Source organism: Hemiscyllium ocellatum, chromosome 12 (genome assembly GCF_020745735.1).
Source record: "Hemiscyllium ocellatum isolate sHemOce1 chromosome 12, sHemOce1.pat.X.cur, whole genome shotgun sequence".
NCBI classification, from domain to species: Eukaryota; Metazoa; Chordata; class Chondrichthyes; order Orectolobiformes; family Hemiscylliidae; genus Hemiscyllium; species Hemiscyllium ocellatum.
Window position 1 is genome coordinate 93,968,327 of NC_083412.1, and position 26,109 is coordinate 93,994,435.

General features: G+C 43.0%; 1 protein-coding gene across 1 annotated transcript in view; it reads right to left on the reverse strand.

Moving 5' to 3' along the window:
* Positions 1 to 2,459: 2,459 nt before the first annotated feature.
* The window catches only part of zgc:153372 (uncharacterized protein LOC767695 homolog), a 42,853-nt gene continuing 19,203 nt past the window's right edge, over positions 2,460 to 26,109 (reverse strand). Inside the window, exons 3-10 of the mRNA XM_060833233.1 lie at positions 25,594 to 25,744; positions 20,997 to 21,133; positions 15,288 to 15,357; positions 12,334 to 12,415; positions 10,450 to 10,581; positions 7,925 to 8,067; positions 6,969 to 7,091; positions 2,460 to 3,493 (exon numbers count right to left, since the gene is read on the reverse strand). Coding sequence (XP_060689216.1) covers positions 3,338 to 3,493; positions 6,969 to 7,091; positions 7,925 to 8,067; positions 10,450 to 10,581; positions 12,334 to 12,415; positions 15,288 to 15,357; positions 20,997 to 21,133; positions 25,594 to 25,744 — 994 coding nt within the window. The 3' untranslated portion in view covers positions 2,460 to 3,337. The remainder of the gene's footprint in view (positions 3,494 to 6,968; positions 7,092 to 7,924; positions 8,068 to 10,449; positions 10,582 to 12,333; positions 12,416 to 15,287; positions 15,358 to 20,996; positions 21,134 to 25,593; positions 25,745 to 26,109) is intronic.

Consider the following 26,109-nt stretch of genomic DNA (forward strand, 5'->3'; position numbering starts at 1 on the left):
AGGGGTGGGTCTGGAAGGGGGCGTGGTGGAGATGGGTGGGGCTGGAGAGGGGCTTGGTGGAAAGGGGAGGGGCTGGAGAGGGGCTTGGTGGAGAGGGTGGGTCTGGACGGGGGCGTGGTGGAGAGGGTGAGTCTGGAAGGGGGCGTGGTGGAGAGGGTGGGTCTGGAAGGGGGCGTGGTGGAGAGGGTGGGTCTGGAAGGGGGCGTGGTGGAGAGGGGTGGGACTGGAGAGGGGCTTGGTGGAGAGGGGTGGGACTGGAGAGGGGCTTGGTGGAGAGGGTGGGTCTGGAAGGGGGCGTGGTGGAGAGGGTGGGTCTGGAAGGGGGCGTGGTGGAGAGGGGTGGGACTGGAGAGGGGCTTGGTGGAAAGGGGAGGGGCTGGTGGAAGGGCTGGAGGGGTGAGGGGAGGAGGAGGAGGAGGAGGGGAGAGTGGAAAGGGGCTGGAATGGAAAGAAAAGAGGTTGGGGAGGAGAGGGCATGGGAATAGGGGGATGGGGAGTGGCTGGGGCTGGAGGAAGGGGAAAAGAGAGGAGGGGAGGAAGAGGGGAGTGGGAGGGGTTGAGTAAGGGATTGGATCTGGAAAGGGGAGGGGATGGGGTAGGAAGGGGGAGGGGCTGAGGAGGAGAGTGGGTGTGGCTGAGGTGCAGAGGGATGGGTCTGAGGAGGAGAGGGGTGGGAGTTGGGTGGATGAGAAGGTTTGGGGCTAGGAGAAGGGGAGAGTCCTGGGAGGTGGGGCTATGAGGGGGTAGGGCCAGGAGATGGGTAAAGGCTGGGAGTGAGTGAGGGCTGGGCGTGGAGCTGATAGAAGTCCAGGGCTGAAGAGGTGTGGGGCTGAGTGGTTTAGGGTAGGGGCTCAATGTGGTGAGAAGGTGTGACTTGGGGTGGAGGAAGGGTTGGGGCTGGATGATGGGGCTGGGTGTGAAGGCAGGGAGGTGAAGACTTGGGTGGGGGTGGAGTTGCACATGGTGTGGGGTTGGATGTGAGGCAGAGGGAGAGGTTGGAGGTGCGCAAGGTGAGGGCCAGGGGTTGGAGAGAGTGTGAGAGGAAGGAGGAGGGAGTGTAGGGGCTGGGGTGGAGAAGAGGCAGGGGCTGAGAGTGGAGAGCGTGGGTGGGATTGGGTTGGAGAGAAGAGGAGGGGCTGTGGAAGAGTGAGGGAGGAAAGGCTGGGGAGGAGAGATGGTGGGAGCGCTAGAGGAGGAGAAAGTAGGTGGGGTTATGGAGGAGAAATGGGTGAAGAGAAAGGGGATGGGGAAGGGATGTATTTGGAGAGGCTGCCAAGGGTCATGTACCTTGGGAGATGTAGCTATTGGGGAAGAGGAGGGGTGAGGAATGGGGATTGGCTGGAGAGAGAGAGGGAAGGTCTTTGGATTGGAAGGAGTTGGGGTTGGTACTGGTTGCAGTTGGGGACGTTAGGGTTCACCCTGGCATGGAAATATATCTCTGGAACCAGTGGGTCAAAATCCAAGAACTCCCTTCCTAATAACATTTTGGATCTACCTACAGCACATGGTTTTCAGTGATTCAGTAGGCAGCTCCTCAGTACTTTCTAAAATAATGATGGAAAATAAATGCTGGCCCAGTCTAAGACATGCACATCTCATGCATGAATAAAATAAAACCTGAATTAAAGGATGTATTTGATTGATATGGTTACTTTGCATAATGTTTTACTGATAGATTTTTAGCTTTTATAAACATATGATGCACTTCAGGAGGTCCAGGGTAACTTCACCCCAGCAAGAACAATACAAATATTGTTATGACCACACTTTTGCCTTCACCTTCACTCAGTCCATCTCTGACTCCTCCATTTCTTTTTTCAAAAGCTCTGTTTCTATTTCTCGGGATAAGCTGACCACTTTCATAGAATCCCTACAGTGTGGAAACAGGCCCTTCGGTGCAGCAAGTCCACACTGACCCTCCGAAGAGTAACCCACCCAGCCCCATTCCCCAACGTTTACCTCCCCATTCCCCAACAACTCTACATTTACCTCTGACTAATGCACCTAATCTACACATCCCTGAACACTATGGGCAATTTAGCATGGCAAATTCACCTAACCTTTACTCTTTACTCGATTCTTTGTTTGCCTATCCTTTTCTCTGTTCCTCTCTTTCTCCGTCTGTCTGTCTGTCTCTCTCTCTCTCTCTCTCTCTCTGTCTTGGTGGTCTGCATCTGTATACTCTAATCACTTCTCCACACTCCATCGTTAGAAGAAAGGTATTGTGTTTCTCCAGGACTGTCTGCTTTTGTTTTAGATTCCCATCATCCACAGCTCCAAGTGTTTATGATGTTGTTATGACCAGGCAAGGATGGATGGATGGCTGCAAAAGAGTTACGTAATTCTTTTCAACACACAACTCTATCAATTAAAATGTAATACTCATCAAAAGTAAGGAGCCAATCTATAGGTTTCCTTCAGTGAAGGAAAGAAGTATTTTATTAATTACTGACCCTGAGAAGAAAAGTTACATGAGACAGCAAGCACAAACACAAGCTTAGGTATAACATTTTAAAAGGGAGAGTGTCTAGTATGAAGAAGGAAGTTCAAGTGTATACAGTTTGAAATGTCCTTAAGGAGTTATGTTTCTTGTGTAACCCTTTTATTTAGTTGATGTTTCATATTCTCAACTGCAGCAAAATTTGTGGATATCTTTCTGTCCTGGGTGAATGTATTTTCTCCAATTTGCTTTTAACACTGGGCATTGTCTTTCAAGAGAGACTAAGTGAAGCAGGGAGAAAGGCAAAGCAAGCCTTCCTGTTCTGGTGTTATGAATCAGTTTACCCTCTCTTAGTCCCTGATTAATGATACCTATCTTAAATGTGATTCCCTTATGTATTCCTTCATTGCTGTGTTCAATCTGAATAATCCTCAAGTGGCTTTCATCCTAACTTGTGAAACTTCCAGAATGAGGTAAATCAAACAGGATATAGATCTGAGCAATCAATCTTATTAGTTTCAGTTCAGACTGGGTCTTGTTGATTGATGATTTCATGATTTGGCTCAACCAGTGATCTGATAATTATTGTGGCCATCATAAGTCAGTGTTTCTTTTTAATTTTAAAAAAAACATATATTTAAGTCTTTTAAGTATTTTAAAATGAGGTGTCCAAGATATTAAAAGTCATGACAGAAGTCAAAAATTGATAGTCCACTTTTACCACTATCAGGACAATGTGGGAACAAATAAAGTCACCTGTCTTCCCTCTTCTCATGACAAACAAATGAAGGTCAGAAAGGTAAAGTCTCAAAACAGGAGACAATACTACAACTTTGTTTTCTTCTATGGCTTTTTAAAATTCAAGCTTGTTGAACCTGCAGCAATGAGATGTCTTCATTAAGATTTTGCACATGTAGTTAGCTCTTTTGTTTCTCCACATTTTCTTGTCACTTCAGTTTGATGTTCACAAGGATTATCTTTTTGATTCTTGGAGCATTTCTGAATTGATGATCCCAGTTTATCAGCCAACAGGAAGGGATTCAGGTGGCAATACTGGAGAGACAGTGAAGGAGGCAATGAGTACATTAGAGACTATGTAAAAAGAAAAACTCTGGTAATTATGAGTTCTGTTCTGAGAAAGATATCAATGGCTAGTGGATGAAACACCCTCCCATGTTTTGTCATCTATCAGCAAGATTGAGAAATTCCAGATCAATGTTTTAACTGCAACTTTGAGGATCTGATACGCGATTCCAAAAATATGTTTCACTCCCAGTCCCTGGGTGTAAAGCCTCACTTTCTCTCATCAGTGTTTCCATAGCCTCACTACATGGATGCTGCTGCTAATTCACTTTCAGGGCCAATACTGTGCTACATACAGGTAAACTTCTTAACAACTGGAGAAAACCATTTCATTGGGAAAGCTAAAATGGAGAAGGGTTTTGTAAGCTCATGTGATCCAATGATCTAATTAGAACAAGCTCTTTGAAATTCATACACTGTTAAATCTCCACAGACTCATAATACTTAAAAGGAAATTAAAACTTTCAGAAAGAATGAACCTTCAATATTTGACATTATAGTACTTTTACTGTAACAAATGACGAATATACAATTGATCAAACACTATTACCATTTTGTAGACCATTTTTGCTTTAAACCACAGAAGGGGGGCATAGAAAGTACTCATTAGGAGTAGAAGTAGACTTTTTGATCATTCAATAAGATTCAATACGATTATGGCTGATCTGTTTGACTTGCAAATTCCACATTCCCATCTAACCCCAATAACCTTTGACACACTTTCCGAGAAAGAATAAATTTACCACTGGTTTAATAATATTCAATGGCTCCATCCTCATCACCTTCTGAGGCAGAGGGTTCCAAAGTCATACATTTCTCTGACAGGAAAAAAAACCTTCATCTCTTGGTTTTCAAATAATGTCACCTAAATCTGGACTCACTCAAAAATGGAAAATATCTTATCCATGTCTACTTTGTAAAGATTGTTTGGGAGTTTATAAACTTGAATCAAAACACCTGTCACTCTTCCAAACATCAACTCTTCAAAACTGGGAAACAAGCCCAGCCTGCTCACTCTTTCCATCATAAATGATCACTTCAGGTATCATAGAGTCACACAGCATGGAAACAGTCCCTTCAATCCAACCAATCCATGCTGACCATAATCCCAAACTAAACTAGTCCCACCTACCTGTGCTTGGCCCATATCCCTCCAAACCTTACCTATTCATGTACTTTTCATATGTCTTTTAAACAATGGAAGTGTACTTGCATCCATTACTTCCTCATTCCACATGTGAACCACTCTCTGTACAAAAAAGTTGCCCCTCTTGTCTTTTTTGAAACTTTCTCCTCTCACCTTAAAAGTATCCCCCCAAGTCTTGAAATGCCTCACCCTAGGTGAAAGACACTTGACATTCACCTTGTCTATACCCCTCATGATTTTAAAAACCTCTATATGGTCTCTTCTCAACCTTCCACGTTCCAGTGAAAAAAATACCAAACTATGCAGCCTCTCCTTACAACTCAAACCTTCTATTCCTGGTAACATTCTGATAAATCTTTTCTGAACCCTCTCCAATTTAATAATATATTTTCTTTGGCAGTACTCCAGAAGAGACCTCACCAATATCCTATACAACCTCAACATGATTTCCCAACTCAAATACTCAAAGTTTTGAGCAATAAAGTCAAGCATGTTAAATGTCTGCTTAATTATCCTGTCTACATATAATGCAAATTTCAAACAATTATATAAATGAACCCCTAGGTCTCTCTGTTCTACAACATTACCTAAGGCCCTAGTTTTAATTGTAAAAGTTCTGCCCTTGCTTGCTTTGCCAAAATGCAATGTGTCACATTTATCCAAATTAAACTCCATCTGCCACTCCTCAGCCCATTGACCCAATTGGTCAAGATCCCTTGGTAATCTTAGATAACCTTCTTTACTGTCCACTTTACCACCAATTCTGAAGTCATCCACAAACTTACTAACTGTACCCTCTATATTCTCATCTAAATCATCCTCTGAACTGCCTCCAATGCATTTACATTCTTCCATAGATAAGGAGACCAAAACTGCACACAGTATTCAAGATGTGGTCTCACCAGTTCCTGTATAACTGAAGCACTGTATCTACTTAACCTTCAGTTCCTCTCATAATAAGGGAAAGCATTCCATTAATTTCCTTAATCACTTGCTCTCCTGCACATTAACTATTTGGGACTCATGAGCTAGAGCACCAAATCCTTCAGAAGACTCATTGTTCAAATGATGCTCTGCCTCATTTTTTTTCTTTCTACCAAAATAGTTCATTTCACATTTTTCCACATTGTACTCGATTTGTTAGGTACATGTCCAATCACTTCACCTATCTATGTCAGTCTGCATCCTTGTTATAACATTTTCACAACACACTTCCCAACAAATCTTTGAGATATCTGAAAATTTAGCCACCATGCCTTAGATCTCCTCACTTAAATCATTGCTAGAAGTTGTAAAACTTTGAATGCCCAACACACATCCCTGTACCCTGCCCCCCCTCCTCCACCACTTGTCACATCTGACCAACCTGACAAAGATCTATTTATGCGTACTGTCTGTTTACTGCCTACCTGCCAAATGCTTATCTGTGCAAGACCATTACCAGCAATACCATAAGTTCTTAGTTTGTATAATAATCTTTAATGTGACACCTTGTCAAATGCTTTCTTCTTTGCCATACTAAAAAAAACTTCCTTGTTGACATTTTGCTGGAGGTAGATAATTAGGTACCCACTACCAAGATTACTGTTTAATTGGTGATGCTCACCTGCTTCTCTGAACTGCTGTTCTTTTGGAAGTGTGGGCTGCTCAACGGCCTTGACAATGCAAGCAGTAGAGGTCCCTGCTGCTGAAGAAGTGGGCACCTCTATTTCATTTACCACAGCAGAGTGAAAGGCAGCCTCCAGCAGTCGCACTGTACTAAAAGGGCACTGGGAGTCGGCGAGATTGAGATGGACTCTCTGAATCTCAGAGAAAGGACAGCAGTAATGAGAGATGGCCTGTAATTGTCTACTTATTTGGGTTAAATGGCAGCCCACATCCATTGACCAGGCCATGTAGCTGAGATTTCCACTCCTAAGAATGAGCCACCATGGTGGTAAGGTGTCTGGCTGCCCTGCTGATATCTTTCACTACTATGTTCCCATTTTACTCCCAGATCAGATTTAATTGAACAAGAGGTGTTTCCTCAGTCTATGGATCAAGTTATCAGGGAGATGGTGGAAGCAGGTGGCACTGATTCATTCAAGTATACTCTGTCCATACATTAACATTTCAGGACTGGTTCATCAATGATTTGAGACATGGCATGTGAGAAGTGTAACAGGCAAAAATGTTGCCAAATTAGCATGCACTAAGACCAAATTTCAGTTCTACATGACTCAACCTTCGAGGTTACTTTTGGAACTATGAGTTTTTAAAAATGAATACCAGAGTTCAGGTCTGAAGGTATGTTCTTACCTGCTGAGGTCCATCTTTTATTGGTACCTCACAGTCATTGGGTTGAACAATGAAGTGAGAGGCGAAACGTGAGGTCTTCAGTACCAAGGCCAGCTCCCCATCCACTGCCACTGCTTTATCCTTCTGTAAGAAACCAAATGAAAGAGACAATTAAAACTAAGCAGCTACAAGTAAATTTGAAAGACAGATGATTAATTTGTCAAACCCATGCCTGCATCTGCAACATTCACTTTCATAATGATCTAGGTTCCTCCTATCCACAGCATTTAGTGGCCCAGATTTTCTAATTGCCATCCCAATGTTCCCACAGCATGGATGGGAATTGTGCATTGGGACAATGGAGAATGCCTAACTTAGTAGGTTCTGAGGGAATTGTTTGGGAAATATAAGACTTTTCCCAGCAATTTCCCTATGCTTGGAACCTTCCAAAAGTACCTTTTTAAATCTGAGATTTTCGAGAACTCTGCTGCTGTCAAACAAATAGTTACGCCGGACATATAGGACGATTAAAAACTTGGGCTAATCCTGCCTAACTATCAAACTAATCTCTCAAATACCATACACAGACTCAATTACTCCTCCTCTAAACTCTTTACTTCCTTCAGACACTGAACATTCTCCCCAGCCCCTCACCCACTCCCAGAACCAGATATCCCTTTCCTCCACCAGGAACCAGAAATCCCTTTCCATTTGGACTTAACCCCATTCCCACCAACCCACACCTTGAGATCTTTGGAGAATATTGGTTGGAAAGAGGATGGAAGAGGTGGAACTCAAATAACTTTCTGATCTTATTGATATGAATAAGGAAAATTAATCTCTCGCCCACACCTTAATTAAACAATCCATTTCAATGTATGCTATGGACTTCGATGTATTTCCAGAGTATATGAGCAGGGAGGGTGAAAACCACCTGTCCAGCATATGAGATCATCACTCTGTTTAAGCTTGCTTACTTCAAAAGTGTGAACAGAGTCAAATATCAGCTTCTCCTCATGGTCAGTAACTGTCCCTTTATACGTGGCCCAAGCTCCCTTGTCACTTCCATCAGAAGGGAGCTTGAAAAATCGATATGTTCCAGATGCATATTTCACATCTCCTGAAAAGAAAAATTACCAGACAGGGTCAATGCGCAAGAGGATGTAACATGTGATATTGCCAGAAAGTAATAGAAGGCTGGCATCGAGTAACAGAGAATAAAAGTGAATTGATATTGTTATAGACAGTAATAGAAGGCAGGCAGTGAGAAGCAGAAAGTAAGGGAAAAGTGACAATATTATAATGGAGTGACACCTTGAAAATGGAGTCACAGTTAGGCAGGGTGGTGAAGAAGCAAGCTTCAATTCATCATTGAATACAGGAGTTGCGATGCCTTGTTGCAGCTGTATGAGATGTTGGTAAGGCCACATTTGGAGTACGGCTGGCAGTTCTGGTTACCGTACTCTAGAAAGGATATTATTAAACTAGCAAGAGTGCAGAAAAGATTTACTAGGATGCTACTTGGACTGGAAGGTTTGATTTATAAGGGAAGGCTGGATAGGCTGGGGCTTTTTCCCCTTGAGCATAGTAGATTGAGGGGTGACCTTCCAGAGGTCTACAAAATCATCAGAGGCATAGATAAGATAGATGGCCAACAGATTTTCCCTGCGGTAGGGCTGTCTAAAACTAGAGAGCACAGGTTTAAGGTGAGAAGGGAGACATGCAAAAGGTTCTAGTTGCACATTGGCTCACTGAGCTGGAAGGTTTGTTTTCAGACGTTTCATCACCATACTAGGTAACATCATCAGTGAGCCTCTAATGAAGCGCTGGTGTTATGTCCTGCTTTCTCTTTATGTGTCTTGGTTTCTTAGGGTGGGTGATATCATTTCCAGATCTTGTTCTCAGAGGATGGTAGATGTGGTTCAAATTGGTGTGTTTATTGATAGAATTCCAATTAGAACGCCAGGCTTCTAGGAATTCTCATGTGTGTCTCTGTTTAGCTTGTCCTTTGATGGATGTGTTGTCCCAGTCAAACTAGTGTCCTTCTTCATCTGTATGTAAGGATGCAAGTGATAGTGAATCACGCCTTTTGGTGGCTAGTTGGCATTCATGTATCCTAGTGGCATTCTAACCAGAACTCCATCAATAAACACATCGATCTGGACCCCACCTATCATCCTCTGAGGAAAATAACTGGAGGTGATATCACACCCATTAAAAATGCAAGACATATAAATAGAAAGTGGGACATACCACTAGTGCTTCACCAGAGGTTCACTGATGATGTTACTGAGCACAGTGACAAAACGTTTGAAAACAAACCCTCCAGCTAAATGAGCAAACTTACATCCAGAATATCAACCTGAGCTGCAAATCTTCTTAAAAATTGTAAAAGTTGTATAAGACTCCAGAGCTACAATTATTTCATACCATGGGTACCAAATGTCTGGAATGGGCTGTCAAAGGCAAGTACAATATTGTCATTTAAGAAACATGTAGATGGGTAATGGATGGGATAGGAATCAAGGGATATAGACTAAATGCAGGCAAATGGGACTAGGTTATTTGTGAAAACTGTGTGGCATGGACAGGTTGGGCCAAAGGGCCTGTTTCCATGATATAACACTCTATGACTCCACAGAGAGAAATAGCAGATTGGCAATGAGTAAGAGAGGAATACAGAGCTGATGGTGTTACAAAAAATGATAGAGTACTGAACAATACAAAGAGTATTAGAGGTCTGACTGTCTTACAGTGAGTAACAAAGGACTAACAATATTACAGAGGGCTGACAGGTTTACAGTTTGTAATAGGACTTTGTAGTGTTACAGAGTGTAGTAAAGGACTGATAGTATCAGAAACTATAATAGAGAGTTGGTAATGTTACAGAGAGTAGTCGAAGTCCAGCAATGTTACAAACTGTAATCAAGACCTAACAGTATTACACAGAATATTAAAGGTCCAGCAATGTTATAGAGAGTAAGAATGAATTCACAGTATTACAGAACATAATGGAAATCCTGCAATGTTACAGAAAGCAATAGAGGGTTGATAGAATTACAGAGCATAATCCAGGGCTGGTAGTGTTACAGAGAGTAATAGAGGGCTGATGCATTACAGATAGTAGTAGATGTCCAGCAGTGTATCAGAGAGTGGTACTGTAATGACAGTATTACAGAGCATACTGAAGGACTGATAGTGTAACAGAGTAATAGGGGATTCATTGTGTTACATGGACTATTGGCAGTTAATTCTTTAAAGGTCAATAATATAGTAAGCACAATGAAGCCACAAGAGTGAGAAAAGCACAGCAAGTCAGGCAGCATCCAAGGACTAGGAGAATCGACGTTTCAAGCATGAGTCCTTCATCAGGAATGCCTGAAACATCGATTCTTCTGCTCCTCAGATACTGTCCAACTGGCTGCATTTTTCCAGCACCACACTCTTGACTCTAATCTCCAGCATCTGCAGTCCTCACTTTCTCCATAATGAAGCCACGTACCAGTCTTTTGGAGGAGATCAGCTTTATGGATTTCAATGTGATTTGCAGCGACAAGATATGGTGTGCTGAATCCAAGCTCCTTCACCAGACTGATCAGCTCCTTCCAGTAGAGAGCGCCTGCCAGCCCCTCCCCTGTCAACAAGATAAAAGCCTTGAGAGCAGTCAGCCAACCTCTTGCTCCTCACGGAATGTGGGCCACATTCTCCAGAATGACAGCATCCCATTCATAACAATTCTTCAGTTTGACAAATGTCTACAATATAAGTCAGTGGAAGTGAGAGCTGATCATGTGGGAGTTTACTGAACAGTAGCATTGACTGTTTAATCTCTTTAACCTGTGAATGACAAGGATTGAGATAATACACCAGAGGAACAGACTGAAAGGGAACTCGAATAATTTTAACTCAAATTAGTTTTCGACATTGAAACAGACTGTGTAATTAAGTGGCGACTGGTGGAGTAGGGTAGAGGGCCAGGATAATCAGGCAGGTGCCTCCAATTTTAGACAGTGGGAAAAGTGTCTGACATTTGGTGTAGGGTGGAAAGGGTGAGAGTAATCCTGCCTCGTGGCCTACTGATCACTCAGGGAGTTAGTGGAAGTCGTACAGAACTGCAATACTTCCTAAATGCCAGCAGGCAAAATTACTGGGTTTTGTCAGCAGCTAGGGTCCCTCATTCATTGGCACTTGGTTACCATCAAATGACCCACCATCAGGAAGTTGAAAGAGACATCTGAAAGCCATCCCACTGCCCTTGCATCTCACACCCCTCTCTTAACCCCTACTTGCATCACTGTCAATCACTTTCCTGTGCCCCCATTCAACCTACACCTAACTGCCTGCAGGAACTCTTGATGCCAACATTAAACCCACACACAGTGAGGAAAGGAAAGATTAGAATAAAACAGAGAATGAAAAAAGATGTGAAATAAGAAAATAATTTAACATGTTCAAATTTCATCATCTAGCAACAACATTGTGCCTGCAGGAACAAATTTTGCAGTAGCAATTGCCCCTTTCTGAGCCTGAGAGATTGTGTGCGGCATTGCAGGAATATAAGTCTTCTCATTAAAAATGTCCTTACACTGTTAAATAGTAGGCATAACATTTGGGATGAGTTCAATAGGCAGGCTCTATGAAACCAATACTTTTCCATAGGACACAAAGCTAAAAAACTAATGGAGAGGTAGCTCTGTTAATTAAGGATGCCAATAGTACAATAAGGAGAGATCACCTTAGTTCTGATAATTAAGAAATTGAATTAGCTTAAATAGAAATAAGAAACAAGTAGGCTAAAAAAAACCACAAGGGAGTAGTTTATAACTTATATACAAATATTTTTTTCATTTTTTGGGGAACTGTAACTGTGATATAAGTTGGTCTCCTGTAACTGAAATCCCAGGAATGTTTTGCAAATTCAAAATTATTGAATATTATTGAGCTGCACAGTACAATGATGTCTTTCACAAATAAAAAGGTGAGAATTTCAGATGGCATGGTGCCAAGAATCCTTTGGGTGAAGGGAGTCATGCCTGGCAACAGATCAATTGAGCTGCAGAGTGTTAAGAATGTGTAGAATCTAAGAACGGCAGAGAGGGGAAAACATCCACTTGCCTTGTGTCCAGATAAACAGAACCACTCTCTCTTTCTCTTTAAACTTGAGAGGAAAAAGCTAGAAAGGCACAGAAAGTTTAAAAGAGTTCGCTAGATCAACCTTTCAACTGAAGAATGACTGTCACCATACAGAGGAAAGCATCTCACCATTGCAAACATCAAAAGGACTGAGAGAGAAAAACTTTCCGCCTTTGTGAGTGAGATTTTCAGAATTTTGTTTCCCCAGCCTGTAAAATGCAACATGCTCTTGTGAGAAGTTGAAAACAGTTACCCCAAAGCACTGAATCCTCCTTCAGTTTTTCATCCACAGGCTCACTCGCATACATGTCACTGAAGTACATTTCTCCACCTTCCTGCAGCAAAGAAGATAAACCTGAGAAATGAAATCTTCTTCACTTTCCTCAATTCTAATTTGTGATGTCAGAAACATGGATTAATATTCATTTAGTTTGTACTTACTATTTTAATGTTTTTATTTAGAAAAAACAAAATAAATATTTCTATGTGGTTTTGGTCATCAATTAATTGATCCTAGCTGCTTTCTTGAGCAGTTGCAGACAATATAGTGTGCATGCACCCACAATTAAAGACAAAATTCGAAGACTCTGATGATACATATTCCCTGACTGGAAATTTCTATTAACAAAGGGTTTGGGAGGAGATCTGTGTGAAAGATGAGCACTGTTGTGGTTGTGTTGGTACTAGTGGCTTGATTTTGGAACAATAAGGAGGTCAAGGCTCCCTTACCCTGGAAAGAGAAGGCAGGCAAATAGCCCAACAGAAACTTTGGCCTGGGGATAGAGAGAGCTGGTTATGAAGCAGTTACATCTCAGGATCATGTGGAAATCTCACAACAGTTGACTGGGAAAGTGAAATTTCTTTTGGGTAATTACCCAAGATTTGGAACGCTCTGAAAGAGTACATGATTTTATGAAACATTGAAACTAGGAGCAGGAGTAGGCCATTCAGCCCTTCGAGCCTGCTCCACCATTCAGTATGATCATGGCTGATTATCCAACCCAATCCGCTGTTCCTGCTTTCCTCTCAAACCCAAAGTTCTTCCTTAAGCAGGGATTGAACTAGTGCCAAGGCAGTGGAAGCACTGGGTCCTAACAGGGTACCACCAGGGTGCTTTTCGAAGGTCCTGACTCACTTAAGCATAATTGATGCCCAGAGAAAGTTTGAGAATGAAAAACATGTTCAAACTCCTGGGAACCATTAGATTTAGACCCTAATCACAACTGAACATGCCTGAACTGCACCCCCCCCCCCCAAAATACTTGAAAACACCCAATATTCCCCAACTCCCTGAACAACAGATCCACTAGATCTGAAACTGCTCCTCCTTCACCAACCCAATCTAACACCCTAGATGCTGCCTGAACTGCTGTGCTTTTCCAGCACCACCTTAATCTACAATCTAACACCCTCCCAACCTGACCCCTCAAACTACCCTGAGCACTCATTAACTACCTGACATCTTGGCTTCACTCCACCTTCCACCCTGACCCCTCACTTGTATGTCACTCTGACCCCTGACTCACCTTCCACACTGACCCTTCAGCTATATTGATGGGATTGAATGCCCAGGACCTGATAATATACATCCCAGAGTACTTAAGGTAGTGGCCCTTAACGTAATAGATGCATTGGTGGTCATCTTCCAATGCTCTTTGGACACTGGTATGGTTTCTACTGATTGGAAAGGAGCACGTGTAATGTCACTACCAAAAAAAAGGGCAGAAATAGCAGAGGACTTGGAAAATAGTTCAGATGAGGCGTCACCAGACTTGAAACATTAACTTTGCTTTCTCTTCATAGATATTGCCAAACCTGCTGAGTTTGGACTGCAATTTCTATTTTTGTGATTTGGGATACAGTAACAGGATTGGACAGTGCGAGCTTGGGATTGGAGCTAGACTACTGTCATGGATAGAGAACTGGCTGTCAGACAGGAAACCAAGTTCAGGAGTAAATAAGTTCTTTCCCCCGAGTTAGAGGCAGTATCGAGAGGGGACCATAGAGATCAGTGCTTGAACCCCAGTTATTCACAATATATAATAATGATTTAGATGAGGGAATTAAATGTTGTATCTCCAAGTTTGCAGATGTCACAAAGTAGGGAGTGTGTGGTGGGTGGGTGGGTGTGCTGTGATGAGAATGCAGAGATGCTTCAGTGTGATTTGAGTGAGTGGTCAAATGCATGACAAATGAAGGATAATGTAGATAAATGTGAGGTTATGATTATTATTGGGATGGCAATAGTCTGGGAAAGGACAAAGTACAAAGAGACCTGGGCGTCCTCATACACCAGTTGCTGAAGGGAAGCATGCAGGAGCAGCAGGCAGTGAAGAAGATATTTGGTATGGTGGCCTTCATAGCGAGGGAATTCGAGTACAGGAGCAGGGATTCTTGCTGCAATTATACAAGATCCTGGTGAGACCATATCTGGGGTGGAGTGATCTTCTTATCTCAGGAAGGATGTTCTGGCTATGGAAGGAGTGCAATAAAGATTTACCAGACTGGCTCCTGGGACCAATGTCTGAGGAGAAACTGGATCAGTTAGAATGATATTCACAGGAGTTTAGAAGAATGAAGGAGGTGTCAGGAAACCCATAAAATTTGAACCGGAGTAGACAGCGTAAACACAGGAAGGATGTTGCCAATCACCAGGGAAATCAGAACCAGGGGTCACGTTCTAAGGACTCAGTGTGCACAATCAATTCTGCCTGAGAATAATAAGGTGAAGAGGTAAAAAATATTCGGCCTTGGTTCCTCATTTTGACTATCTATGAGGCAGCTGTTGACATTGTGAGGGGATTCTCATGCATTACATTCTTTGCCACTGAACCTGTCATCTCACCTGACTGCCCCCCCTCTACTGTGAAATCACTGCAGTACCTCCCAAATCGACAACCTCTACCAACTAGAAGGACAAGGGCAGCAGATCACAGGAACCCCAGCAGCTGCAATCCCCCACCCACGCCAGGTCACACACCATCCTCTCCTGAACAACCTATCACCGTTCCTTCAATGTCCCAAGAACTGCAGTGGCTCAAGAAGGCAGTGCACTCCAACCTTCTCAAAGGGCAATTGGGGATGGCCAATAAATGCTGGCCTTGCTGATGATATCCACATCCCATGAATGAATGAGCAAAACTCACATATAGAGCAGAGACTAGGCAATGTCTGCATGCAAACCTTCAGCCAGAATGGGGTACCAACCTTAAGGATCCGATAGGCCTCTGCAAAGACTGCCTTCTTATCTGGGCACAGGCAGATCACACAGTTTGAACTGGATGTAAACACAAGGAGAGAAAATTAAAAATACGCTGAGTTATCGCATACAAGAAGCAGGACACCATACTCCCCCATGAGTTTATTCAGCAACCCCACTAGAACATGGCTAATTTGTATCTTGACTCAATTTACCTTCCAGAATTCCTATTCTGAGATACCCATACCCAGTAGAACTCTATTGATCTCGGTTTTGAAAGCTCCAATTGATGGTGAATATCAGAGAAAGCTTTGCAGACACTATTCTAAGTTTCCTTCACGATTTGTGTGGAAAACGTGCAACTGATTACTCTCCTGATTGGCATGGCTATAATCGCAAGATAATGTTCATTCTTCTTGTGTGTCCACTCACGTGTGCCCATACCCCCAACCCCAAGAGGAAATAGTTTCTCTGTATCAATTCAATAAAGGTTCTAAGCAACCTTCGACCTGATAAACAGAATAGAAGGGAGATGGGAGAGGTGATAGCCTCGTGGTGTTATCACTAGACTATTAATCTAAAGAGGCAAAAGTGGGTACTGCAGATGCTGGAGATCAGAGTCAAGATTAGAGTGGCGCTGGAAAAGCATAGCAGCTCAGGCAGCATCCGAGGAGCAGGAAAATTGACGCTTTGGGCAAAAGCCCTTCATCAAGAGGGCTTCTCTGGGAACCTGGGTTTGAATTCCATGCCAAATTCACTAAATATCTGGAATTGAAAGACCATGAATCCATTGTCAATTGTCAAGAAAAACCCAAATGGTTTACTAATGTCCTTTAGGGCAGGAAATCTGTTATCCTTTTCTGGTCTGGCCGACATGTGACTCCAGACCCGCGGCAATGTGGTGACTCGTAACTGCCCTCTGGGTAATTAGGGATGGACAATGAATGCTAGCCCAGCCAGCAATGCCCTTTCCTCTGAATGAATTTTTAAAAATAAGCCAGGTGGAGTAATGAATTGTACGGATGGATCTGAGTGACTTCAGAAGTACATTGATAAGTTGGTCAAGTGGGCAGACACTTGGCAGAGAAATGAGAGGTAATGCATTTTGCTTGAAGAAGCCCAGAGAGACAATACAGGATCAATGGTGCAACTGTGGTGGACATGTGGAATGAAGGGATCTTGGAGTCAACTTGCACAATTCTCTGAAGGGGGCCTGGCAAGTTGAAATGGTGTTAAGAGATTTGATAGGATTCTTGGTTTATAAATTGAGGCATAGAGTATAAAAGCAATGAAGCGATGCTATGCCTCTACTAATCATTGGTCAGGCCGCATTTGGAGTATTGTATTCCATTCTGGGCACCTTATTTAAGGAAAGATGTTAAAGCCCTGGTGAGAGTGCAAAGGAGATTGATCAGAATGACACAAGAAAGGATAGAATTTTGATGCAAAGGCAGATTAGTTAAATTGGGTTTATTCTCCTTGCAGCAGAGAAAATTAAGAGGTTATCTTACTGAGGTATTCAAAATTATGAACAATTTTGACAGGGTAAAGAGGATTTTCTGTTTCCACTATTTGGTATGTCGGTAACTAGGAGTCACAATTTCAAAATTGTCCACAAGAGAGCTAAGAATGAGGTGAAGAGCAACTTCCTTACTAAGAGATTTGTTCGGATTTGAAATGTGCTGCCTGGGAGAGTGGTGGAGGTGGACTCCATAAGAGGCTTGAAAAGAAAGCTGGAGATCCATTTGAAAGTGATAAGGTCAGAGGGCTATAAAGATAGGGCTGGAGAATGGGACTGGGGAGGAAGGGTTTATGCCCGAAACATCGAATTTCCTGCTCCTTTGATGCTGCCTGACCTGCTGGGCTTTTCCAGCAACACATTTTCAGCTGGAGAATGGGACTATCTGGGTAGATTTTCAGGAGCCAGTAATGGGTCACACAATGGATCAAATGACCTCCTTCTAGCCCCTTCTACTGTAAAATTCCATGATTCGATGATTATAGGGTACAAACCCATCGAATAAAACAAAAACCGCATGTGCTGAAGGTTTGAAAGAAATTGCTGTGGAAACTTATTAAAGATGGCAGAGCGTGTGAGCATAAAGCAGACTTTAACATTTAAAGCCCAGTGACCCTTTTACACACCCTTCTTGCGTTCTGAGGAAGGGCCACTGGACTCGAAATGTTAACTCTGTCTCTCTCTTTCCACAGATGGTGCCAGGCCTGCTGAGTTTCTCCATTGATTTCTATTTTTGATTTTAAATATGAATCAGAGTTATAGAAGCACTCGCTCAAAATACATGAAAAGTAGAAACAGGAGCAGGTCATATAATCCTCAAGGCTGCTCTTTCATCATTAGATCACATCTGACCCACTGCCTCAACTCCACCTAACTTCCTTACTCCTTCATTAGATCACATCTGACCCGCTGCCTCAACTCCACCTAACTGCCTTACTCCTTCATTCTCTTCAAATCCAAAAAATGTGTTCATCTCAATCTCAAAGCAACTGAATAACTGAGCATTCACAGCTCTCCAGGGTGGAGAACTACAAAGCACTGAGCATTCACACGCTATGAGTGCAGATGTTTCTCTTTGTCTCAGTCCACATTGGGTGACCCCTTGTCCCGAGATGGTGTGTCTCATGTTTAAGTCCCCCAGCTTGGAGAAACAATCTCTCAGTGTTGACACTGAGTGTCCCATAAAGTCCCATGAAGTCTTGTATGTTTCAATGAGATCACCAATCATTCTTCTAAACTCCAGAGAATATTGAATCAATTTACTCAGCCTCTGATCTTAGCCATCTTTCTCAGCTCAGGAATCAGCCAAGTGAACATTCAGTGTACTGCCTGTTTTGATAAGAAGGGCAAAACTGTGCATAGTCGTGTGTATAGGTATAGTCACACAAAAGTCCTTTACAATCACAGAATTCTTTTTATTTTTGTACTCCAATCCACTCCCAATAAAGGCCATTTGTTTTTCCTGTTGTCCTGTTCTGAAACAGACAAATCAGTTGAAACATTAACTCAGCCAGACCTGTTGAGGTCCTAGAGCACTTTCTGTTTTTATTTCAGATTTCCAGCATCTGCAGTATTTTATTTTTATTTGTTGTCCTAATTACTTGTTGTAACTGCTTCTTGCACAAGGACACCAAACCTTTCTGAACGACAATGTTTAAAATGCGCTTCTCATATTCTTCCCAATAAAGCGAATATCACATTTCCCCAATTTACTTCATCAGCTACTTTACTGTCCAGTCTCGTAACCTGCTTGTAATTCTTTACAGCCTCTGTATCCTCCTCATTGCTGTCTGGGACATCCAAGTTTGTATCATCAGCAAACTTAGATACATTAATCATGTCCCTCTAAAAAGCCATTAATCATAGATTGTAAAAACTGCAGTCCTGATGCTGATCCTTGCAGAATGCCAGTAGCCTCCGTCTGCATTTCGGATGCTTCTTTTATCTGTAATTCTGTGCCTTAGGCAATCCTCTAGCATATTGTCCCCAAATCCTTGAGCCCTTGCGTTGTCTAATAACCTTTAACACACCTCATCAAATGCCTCTGGAAAATCCAAATATTCTTAATGCATTGGTTCTCCTTTATCTACTCTGCTAATTACATCCTTAAAAGAAAGTAAATAGCTTTGTCAAACATAAATTCCCTTTTATAAAGTTATGTTGACTCTATCTGATTCTTCCTCGTGGTACGTTTACACTTCCCTCACAGTGGAGTCCACATTTCCCTGAGGTCAACCTAGCCTTCCTTTTTTTTTCTTGGCATTATTTTCATTTGTAAGTGGGGGGGGCAAGCGAGATGGTAACTACCATGTCATCCCTACCAAGAGGAACAAACTTGACCAATTTCCTGCCAATCAGAGAGAGAGTGAGTGAGTTCCTTGACAAATCATAAGCCCCGACATTGCAACATGGGCTTCCACAAGCTGCTGGTAAATCAGATCCATTTCCCCCTCAACCCTGCCTCTAATTGGCCCAGAGTGCGGTAGTTGGAGGACCCCTCCTAACCTAGTTCTGAAAACTATCCACCTTTCTCATCTGCTGGGGAGATGGTGAAATGAACTCCTTAGCAAGGCAGGAATTGACCATGCAAGGCCAAAGTTTGCTGATGAATTGAGAAAGTCCCCCACAGACCTCCCCATCACTAGATTACTGACCCAGAAGGTGAAACCAGTAAAACTGGGAAATGACACTTTCTGGTCTGACTTACCTTGCATACTTCAGAATGGAACAAGCACCAGTATTTTCAATTCCAAGTGTGACTTGTGTGTTCCTGGTTTGTCACTCCGGGGAGTTGGTGAGAAGGGGGTGAGTTCCTCTCCAGGGTCAACTCATGCTACTGTTTGCCTTTCTCACTATCTCTCTCTCTCTCAATACCTTCTGAAAAGGGAGCAATCTGCTTTCTCTCTCTCGCTCACTCCCCCTCTTTCGCTCTCTCTCTCGCTCTCTCTCTCTCTCTCTCCTTCCTTGCAGAATGAGGTTACCTTTGTCATCTTCCCTCTCACCAGCTGATATAATTCTGGTGAACCTATCTTCATAGGACAGGATGGGCAGAAATCAAGGGACTGATGGTGGGGATGTTGACAGAGTCAGATGGGAGTACTAGCATCAGATTCCTGGGATCGAGAAAAGATGTTCCCCCATTCACTTGGAGCTACGGATGGTTTGATGCTGAACTGAACAAAGCTATTTCCTTACAACTGGTGTTGGGACCTTAAGGGTCTGGACTGGGCCCAATGTCTGACAAGTCTTATGGTAAAGCATTCGCTCACATTTATATTCTTGGCACACCCATGAAGAATGGCCCTGTGTTGGGATACTGTAACAAGGGGCGCTTGCTCAGTGGTTAGTGCTGCTGCCTCACAGCGCCAGGGAGCTGGGTTCATTCCAGCCTTGGGCGATGGCCTGTGTGGAGTTTGCACATTCTCCCTGTGTCTGTGTGGGTTTCCTCCGGCTGCTCCGGTTTCCGCCCGGTCCAAAGATGTATATATTAGGTGGATTGGCCATGCCAAATTGCTCACAGTGTCCAGGGATGTGTAGGCTGGGTAGAATAGATGACCTGGGGGTTGCAGTGAGAGCGAGAGAGACTCATTGAGATCCTTGTAGAGAGAGGAGGAGATCTTCTTCAAGGTAGGCATCCTTGCAAGGGGAATTTGCGGTAAGGTTAAAATCAACTAGGAGAAACTGAGGACTGCAGATGCTGGAGATCAGAGTCTAGATTAGAGTGGCGATGGAAAAGAACAGTAGGTCAGGCAGCATCCAAGAGGAGAAAAATCGATGTTTCAGGCAAAAGCCCTTCATCAGGAATGCCGAAACGTTGATTTTCCTGCTCCTCTTTATGCTGCCTGACCTGCTGTTCTTTTCCAGCATCACCCTAATCTTGACTCTGCTCTCCAGCATCTGCAGTCCTCACTTTCTCCTAGGTAGATTAGCTATGGGAAATGTAGGGTTATAGGGATAGGGTAAAGGGGTGAGTCTTGTTGGGATGCTGTTTAGTGTGGACTCAATGGGCCAACTGGCCTGCTTTCACATTGTAGGGATTTGATGATTTTCTGATAACTGCTTATGATAAAACAGTTGGAAAGTTAAAGTCAGTGCCTTCAGGACAGCATGGAACACAACTGGCCACAATAATAAATCGCCATAATAAAACGGTACCAAACAAATTATCAAATGAAACAGGTCATTTACTCTGACTTACACCAGAACATCAAATTTGTTGTACTGAATCCCAGCGTCTCCAAGCTTCTCGATGTATCCCTGGATAAACTCTATGTTTGTTTCCCTGAAACCAAATTTCTCCTGATGATATGAGATGTATTTGCGGGCGAGTTGAACCTGGATTAAAAGCAGGTTTTGAATAAGGAAGAAGGTTAATAGTGAAAACATGGGTTAAGTCCAGACTGGAGTCATTGAATCATCCAGCACGGAAACAGACCCTTCATCCAAACAGTTTATGGCAACAGAACCACAGCAATGAGCACCCGAGCTACAAATCTTCTCACAAACTTTGAAGACATAATCCCAAACTAAACTAGTCCCACCTGCCTGCTCCTGGCCCATAACCCTCCAAACATTTCCTATTCATTAACCTATCCAAATGAATAGATTACCTACAGTGTGTAAACAGGCCCTTCGCCCCAACAAGTCCACGCCGACCCTTCAAAGAGCAACTCACCTACACCTAACACTATGGGCAATTTAGCATAGTCAATTCACCTAACCTGTATGTCTTTGGACAGTGGGTGGCACATGGAGCACCTGGAGGAAACCCACGCAGACATGGGGAGAATGTGCAAACTCCACATAGACAGTTGCCCAAGGCAAGAATTGAACCCAGGTCCCTGGTGCTGTGAGGCAGCAGTGCTAACCACTGAGCCACCGTGCTGCCCCAAAGACATATATCTTTTATACGTTGAAACTGTACCCATCCGCTACTTCTTCAGGAAGTTCACACCACATGCGAATCACTTTCAGTGTAAAAAAGTCACCCTCTCATGTCTTTGTTAAATCTCTCTCCTTTCACCTTAAAAATGTGCCCCCAGCCTTGAAATCCTCCATTCTAGAGAAAAGACAATTACCATTAACTCTATCCAAACATTTAATTATTTTAAAAACTTCTATAGCATCACCTCTCAACCTCCTACACTCCAGTGTAAATAGTCTCAGGCTATCCAGCCTTTATTTATAATTTAAACCCTCCGTACCTGGCAACATCCTGGTAAATCTCTCCTGAACTCTCTCCAACTTAATAACATCCTTCTTATAACTGGGCAACCAGAGCTGGACACAGTATTCCAGAAGAGGCCTCATCAATTTCCTATACGATCTCAACATGGCGTCACAACTCCTTTACTGAAAGCACTGAGCAATGAAGACAAGCATGCTAAATATTTTCGTAACCACCCTGTCTATACTCGATGCAAATTTCAAAGAATTATGCACCTGCACCCTTAGGTCCCTCTGTTCTACAACACTACCCAGGGCCCTAGCATGAATTGTATGAGATCTACCTTTGCTTGTTGTATCAAAATGCAAGTCCCTACCAATCACTCCACAGGACAGGGACAGCACAGGGTCAGGTTAATCTCCACCTGCATTGTTTCCATCAAAGACTCCCAGGTCAGAAACAACTCAGAGATAGTTCCAGAGTAAAGCTTCCTCTCCAAGTGTCAGTGTAAATTTGGGTTAAAAACAGAGTTATGTTCCCTCCCCACTGCCTAACAATCTACTCAGCCCCAATCACCAGTCAATTCCCTTTTGGAACAGTTTTCCATTTGTCAAACCAGTCCTTTAACTTGGTATCCCATTTCATGGGAGTGAGGTACAGTTATGGACAGTTCACATGACAAACTAGTGTGAAAAAAGCTCAAACCCATATCATGAAAAGAGAGGGTAGGAATAAGCAGGTGACTCTTGTATTGGCAGTCTATGACTAGTGCGTACTGAAAGAATTAGTATTTGGCATCCAGCTGTTTATAGGAGTATCAATGGTTTGGATGTGGGGACTAGAAGTAACATTTCAAAGCTAGGGTGGAATTAGTGCGGTGAGAAAGATGCAAAGTGGCTTCAAAAGGCTTCTTGAAATGGCAACAACATAACAGATGAAATACAATGCGGGAAACAGAGAGCTTACCCACTTTGGTAGGAAGAACTGACATGTAGAATATTTCTTAAATGATAAGAAATAAGAAAATGCCAGCTTACAAAGAGACCTGGTTGTCCTCATCAATAAATCACAGAAAGTCAAGAGCAAGCAATTCGGAAGGCACAAGTCAGGAGTGTGATGGAATACTCCCCACTTGCTGGTGGGTGCAGCTCCAACAACACTCAAGAAGATCGACACCATCCAGATCAAAGCATCTCACTTCCACAAACATTCACTCCTTCCACCATCAATGCCCATCACCAACTGTGCATACCATTTACAAGGTGCACTGCAGAAACTTACCAATGCTCCTTAGACAGCGCCTTCCAAACCTACAACCACTTCCATTAGAAGGACATGGGTAGCAGTTACTTGAGAACACCACCACCACATTCAAGGTCCTCTCCAAGCCACTCACCACCCTGACTTGGAAAGATATCACTGTTTCTTCGCTGTCACTGGGTCAAAACCCTGGAATTCCCTCCCCAGTGACATTTTAAGTCACCTATAGCACGCAGACTGCAACAGTTCAAAAAGGCAGCTCACTACCACCTTCCCAAGGACAACTGGGATGGGTAATAAATGCTGGCCCAGCCAATAATGTCCCATTTCATGAATGAATAAAACAAAAATTGAGTACAGGAGGAGCAAAATCTGGCTTCAAATATAGAGAATCTTGGTTAGACTATACCTTGATTACTGTGTGCAGTTTTCATAGAATCATAAAATCACAGAGCCCCTACAGTGCAGAAAGAGGCCATTTGGCCCATTGAGTCTGCATCTACTCTCCGAAGAGTAGGCCCTCTCCCACTGTATCCCCAGACCCCATATCTACCCTGGCTAACCCAATTTACCTAAACACTCCTGAATACTACAGACAATTTAGCATGGCCAGTCCACACAAACCTACACATTTTTGGACTGTGGGAGGAAAGCGGAGCACCCAGAGGAAACCCATGCAAACACAGGGAGAATGTGCAAACTCTACACAGACAGTAACCTGAGGGGGGAATTGAACCTCAGTTTCCCACCTTACAGAGTGTGCAACCAGAATTGATCCTGGGGTGATGGGACTGTTCCTCTGAATAGAGTTAGTGGACACTGGTGCTGTGTTCTCTAGCGTTTCGAAGAATGAGAGGTGATCACATTGAAAGCTCTGAAATACTTGAAGAGATAGATGCAGGTAAGACATTTCCCATGGGTAGGGAGTCTAGAACAGGGTACAATATCTAAAAGTAATCTAAAAACTTCAAATTGGATTGAGGATTTTTTAAATATATCAGACTGTTAAAAACCTTTAGAATTCTACTGCCTAGAGGGCTGTGGATGTTCAGTCATTGAGGATATTGAAAGTGGCAATTGAGAGATTGCTGAACACCAAGGACAGCTAGGGGTGTGGGAACAGTGTAGGAAAAAGGCATTGAAGTGAATGATCAGCCATGATGGAAACGAAAGGCAGTGTGTGTACAAAGGGCTGAATGGCCTACTCCTGCTCTCATGTTTCTATATAGGAATTTCTACAGAGCAGTTCAAGAAGCCAAGGCTTGCATTTCTATAGCATCCCATGACATCCCAAAGTGCTTCACAGCTGATGAAGTGTGGTGACTATTCTGAGAAACATAATTGCAAATTTCTGTGTGAAGGTTCCACAGTGGCTCTTTCTATATATTAATGCTGCTTGAGGCATAATTATTGATCCAGAATTCAGGGTAAACCTGGTTATTCTTTTAGAAAATAGTGTCGTTGGGTATTTTCATGTGCACCTGAGAAGGAAGATGGAGCCACTGTTGAGTTTGTTGACCAAAAGACTGCACCCCTGACAATGCAGCACTCCTTCAGTGCTATACTGGACTGTCCAACTGGCTTTTTACAGGCAAATCTCTAAAGTGTGGCATTCCCTGAACTTCTGTCTGAGAAGCAAAAGTCCAGGTACTGAATGTTGATCCGAGGGGAGCCGAGCCGGGAGCATAAATAGAGCAAAGTTGAAGGCTCGGGACAGAGCATTGCCCTGCAATGAGGTAGCAGAATGTAACTCGTGATTCCTGGATAACAGGCATCTCAAGGACACGAGGTACAGGTATCCCTCGCTTTTCAAAAGTCCACTTTACACCACTTCACCTTTACGACAGACTGACATGAGTATCTGTTTTTGCTAACCAAAAGAAATCCGAAGAGGATTTTCACTTTTATGAAAAAAGGTAAAATGTTTCCCATATAAATTAAGGCTTCTTCACTTTAAGCCATTTAGGCATACGAAAGGTTTTATAGGAAATGCTCTACTTTCGGACAGTGGGGGATACCTTTAAGTGATTACTTGGAGACTACATTTGTTTTGTTCTCTACATTAGATTGGTGGAGTAAGCTAGGAAACCTAACTATTACACTGATAAATAAAGGCATAGTAAGTCACCTCACTGACCTCAAAGACTGTACTGAGCCACAACGCTTTCGATAGTTTACTATCCTTTACAATACTGTCTCTCAAATGAAGAATGGTACCTGGACCTGGATACCAGAGAATGACCTCAGCAATAAAGTGAGACAATAATATTTATTGAGTATAGAGAATAAATCTGAAAAATGATTTACTCTGGATTCCAGCCAAGAGGACAACAATTACAGCTTTAATCCTTTTGTTTCACTGCCTTACCTGCTCATCTGTCATGTCTACTCCTGTGACATGACCATTCGGTCCTACCAACTTGCTCAGGACATAGCAGTCCCGCCCAGACCCGCTTCCCAGGTCCAACACGGAACAACTTTCCAGGCTTTCTGGCACCACGAGCCCACATCCGAAATACCTGCAAAACAACCAAGGGAAAAAAAGTGAAAGTAAATTCTGAAGGGAATAGGATAAAAGCGGCGAGGTTGTTTCCACTGGTGGGGGAAACTGGAACTTGGGGCATAGCCTCAAAATAAGGACAAGCGGATTTAGGACTGAGTTGAGGAGGAACTTCTTCACCCAAAGGGTTGTAAATCTGTGGGATTCCCTGCCAGGTGAAGCAGTTGAGGCTTCCTCATTGAATGTTTTTAAGGCAACAATAGATAGGTTTTGGAACAGTAAAGGAATTAAGGGTTATGGTGAGAGGGCAGGTAAATGGACCTGAGTCCACAAAAAGATCAGCCATGATCTTATCGAATGGCAGAGCAGGTTAGATGGGCCAGA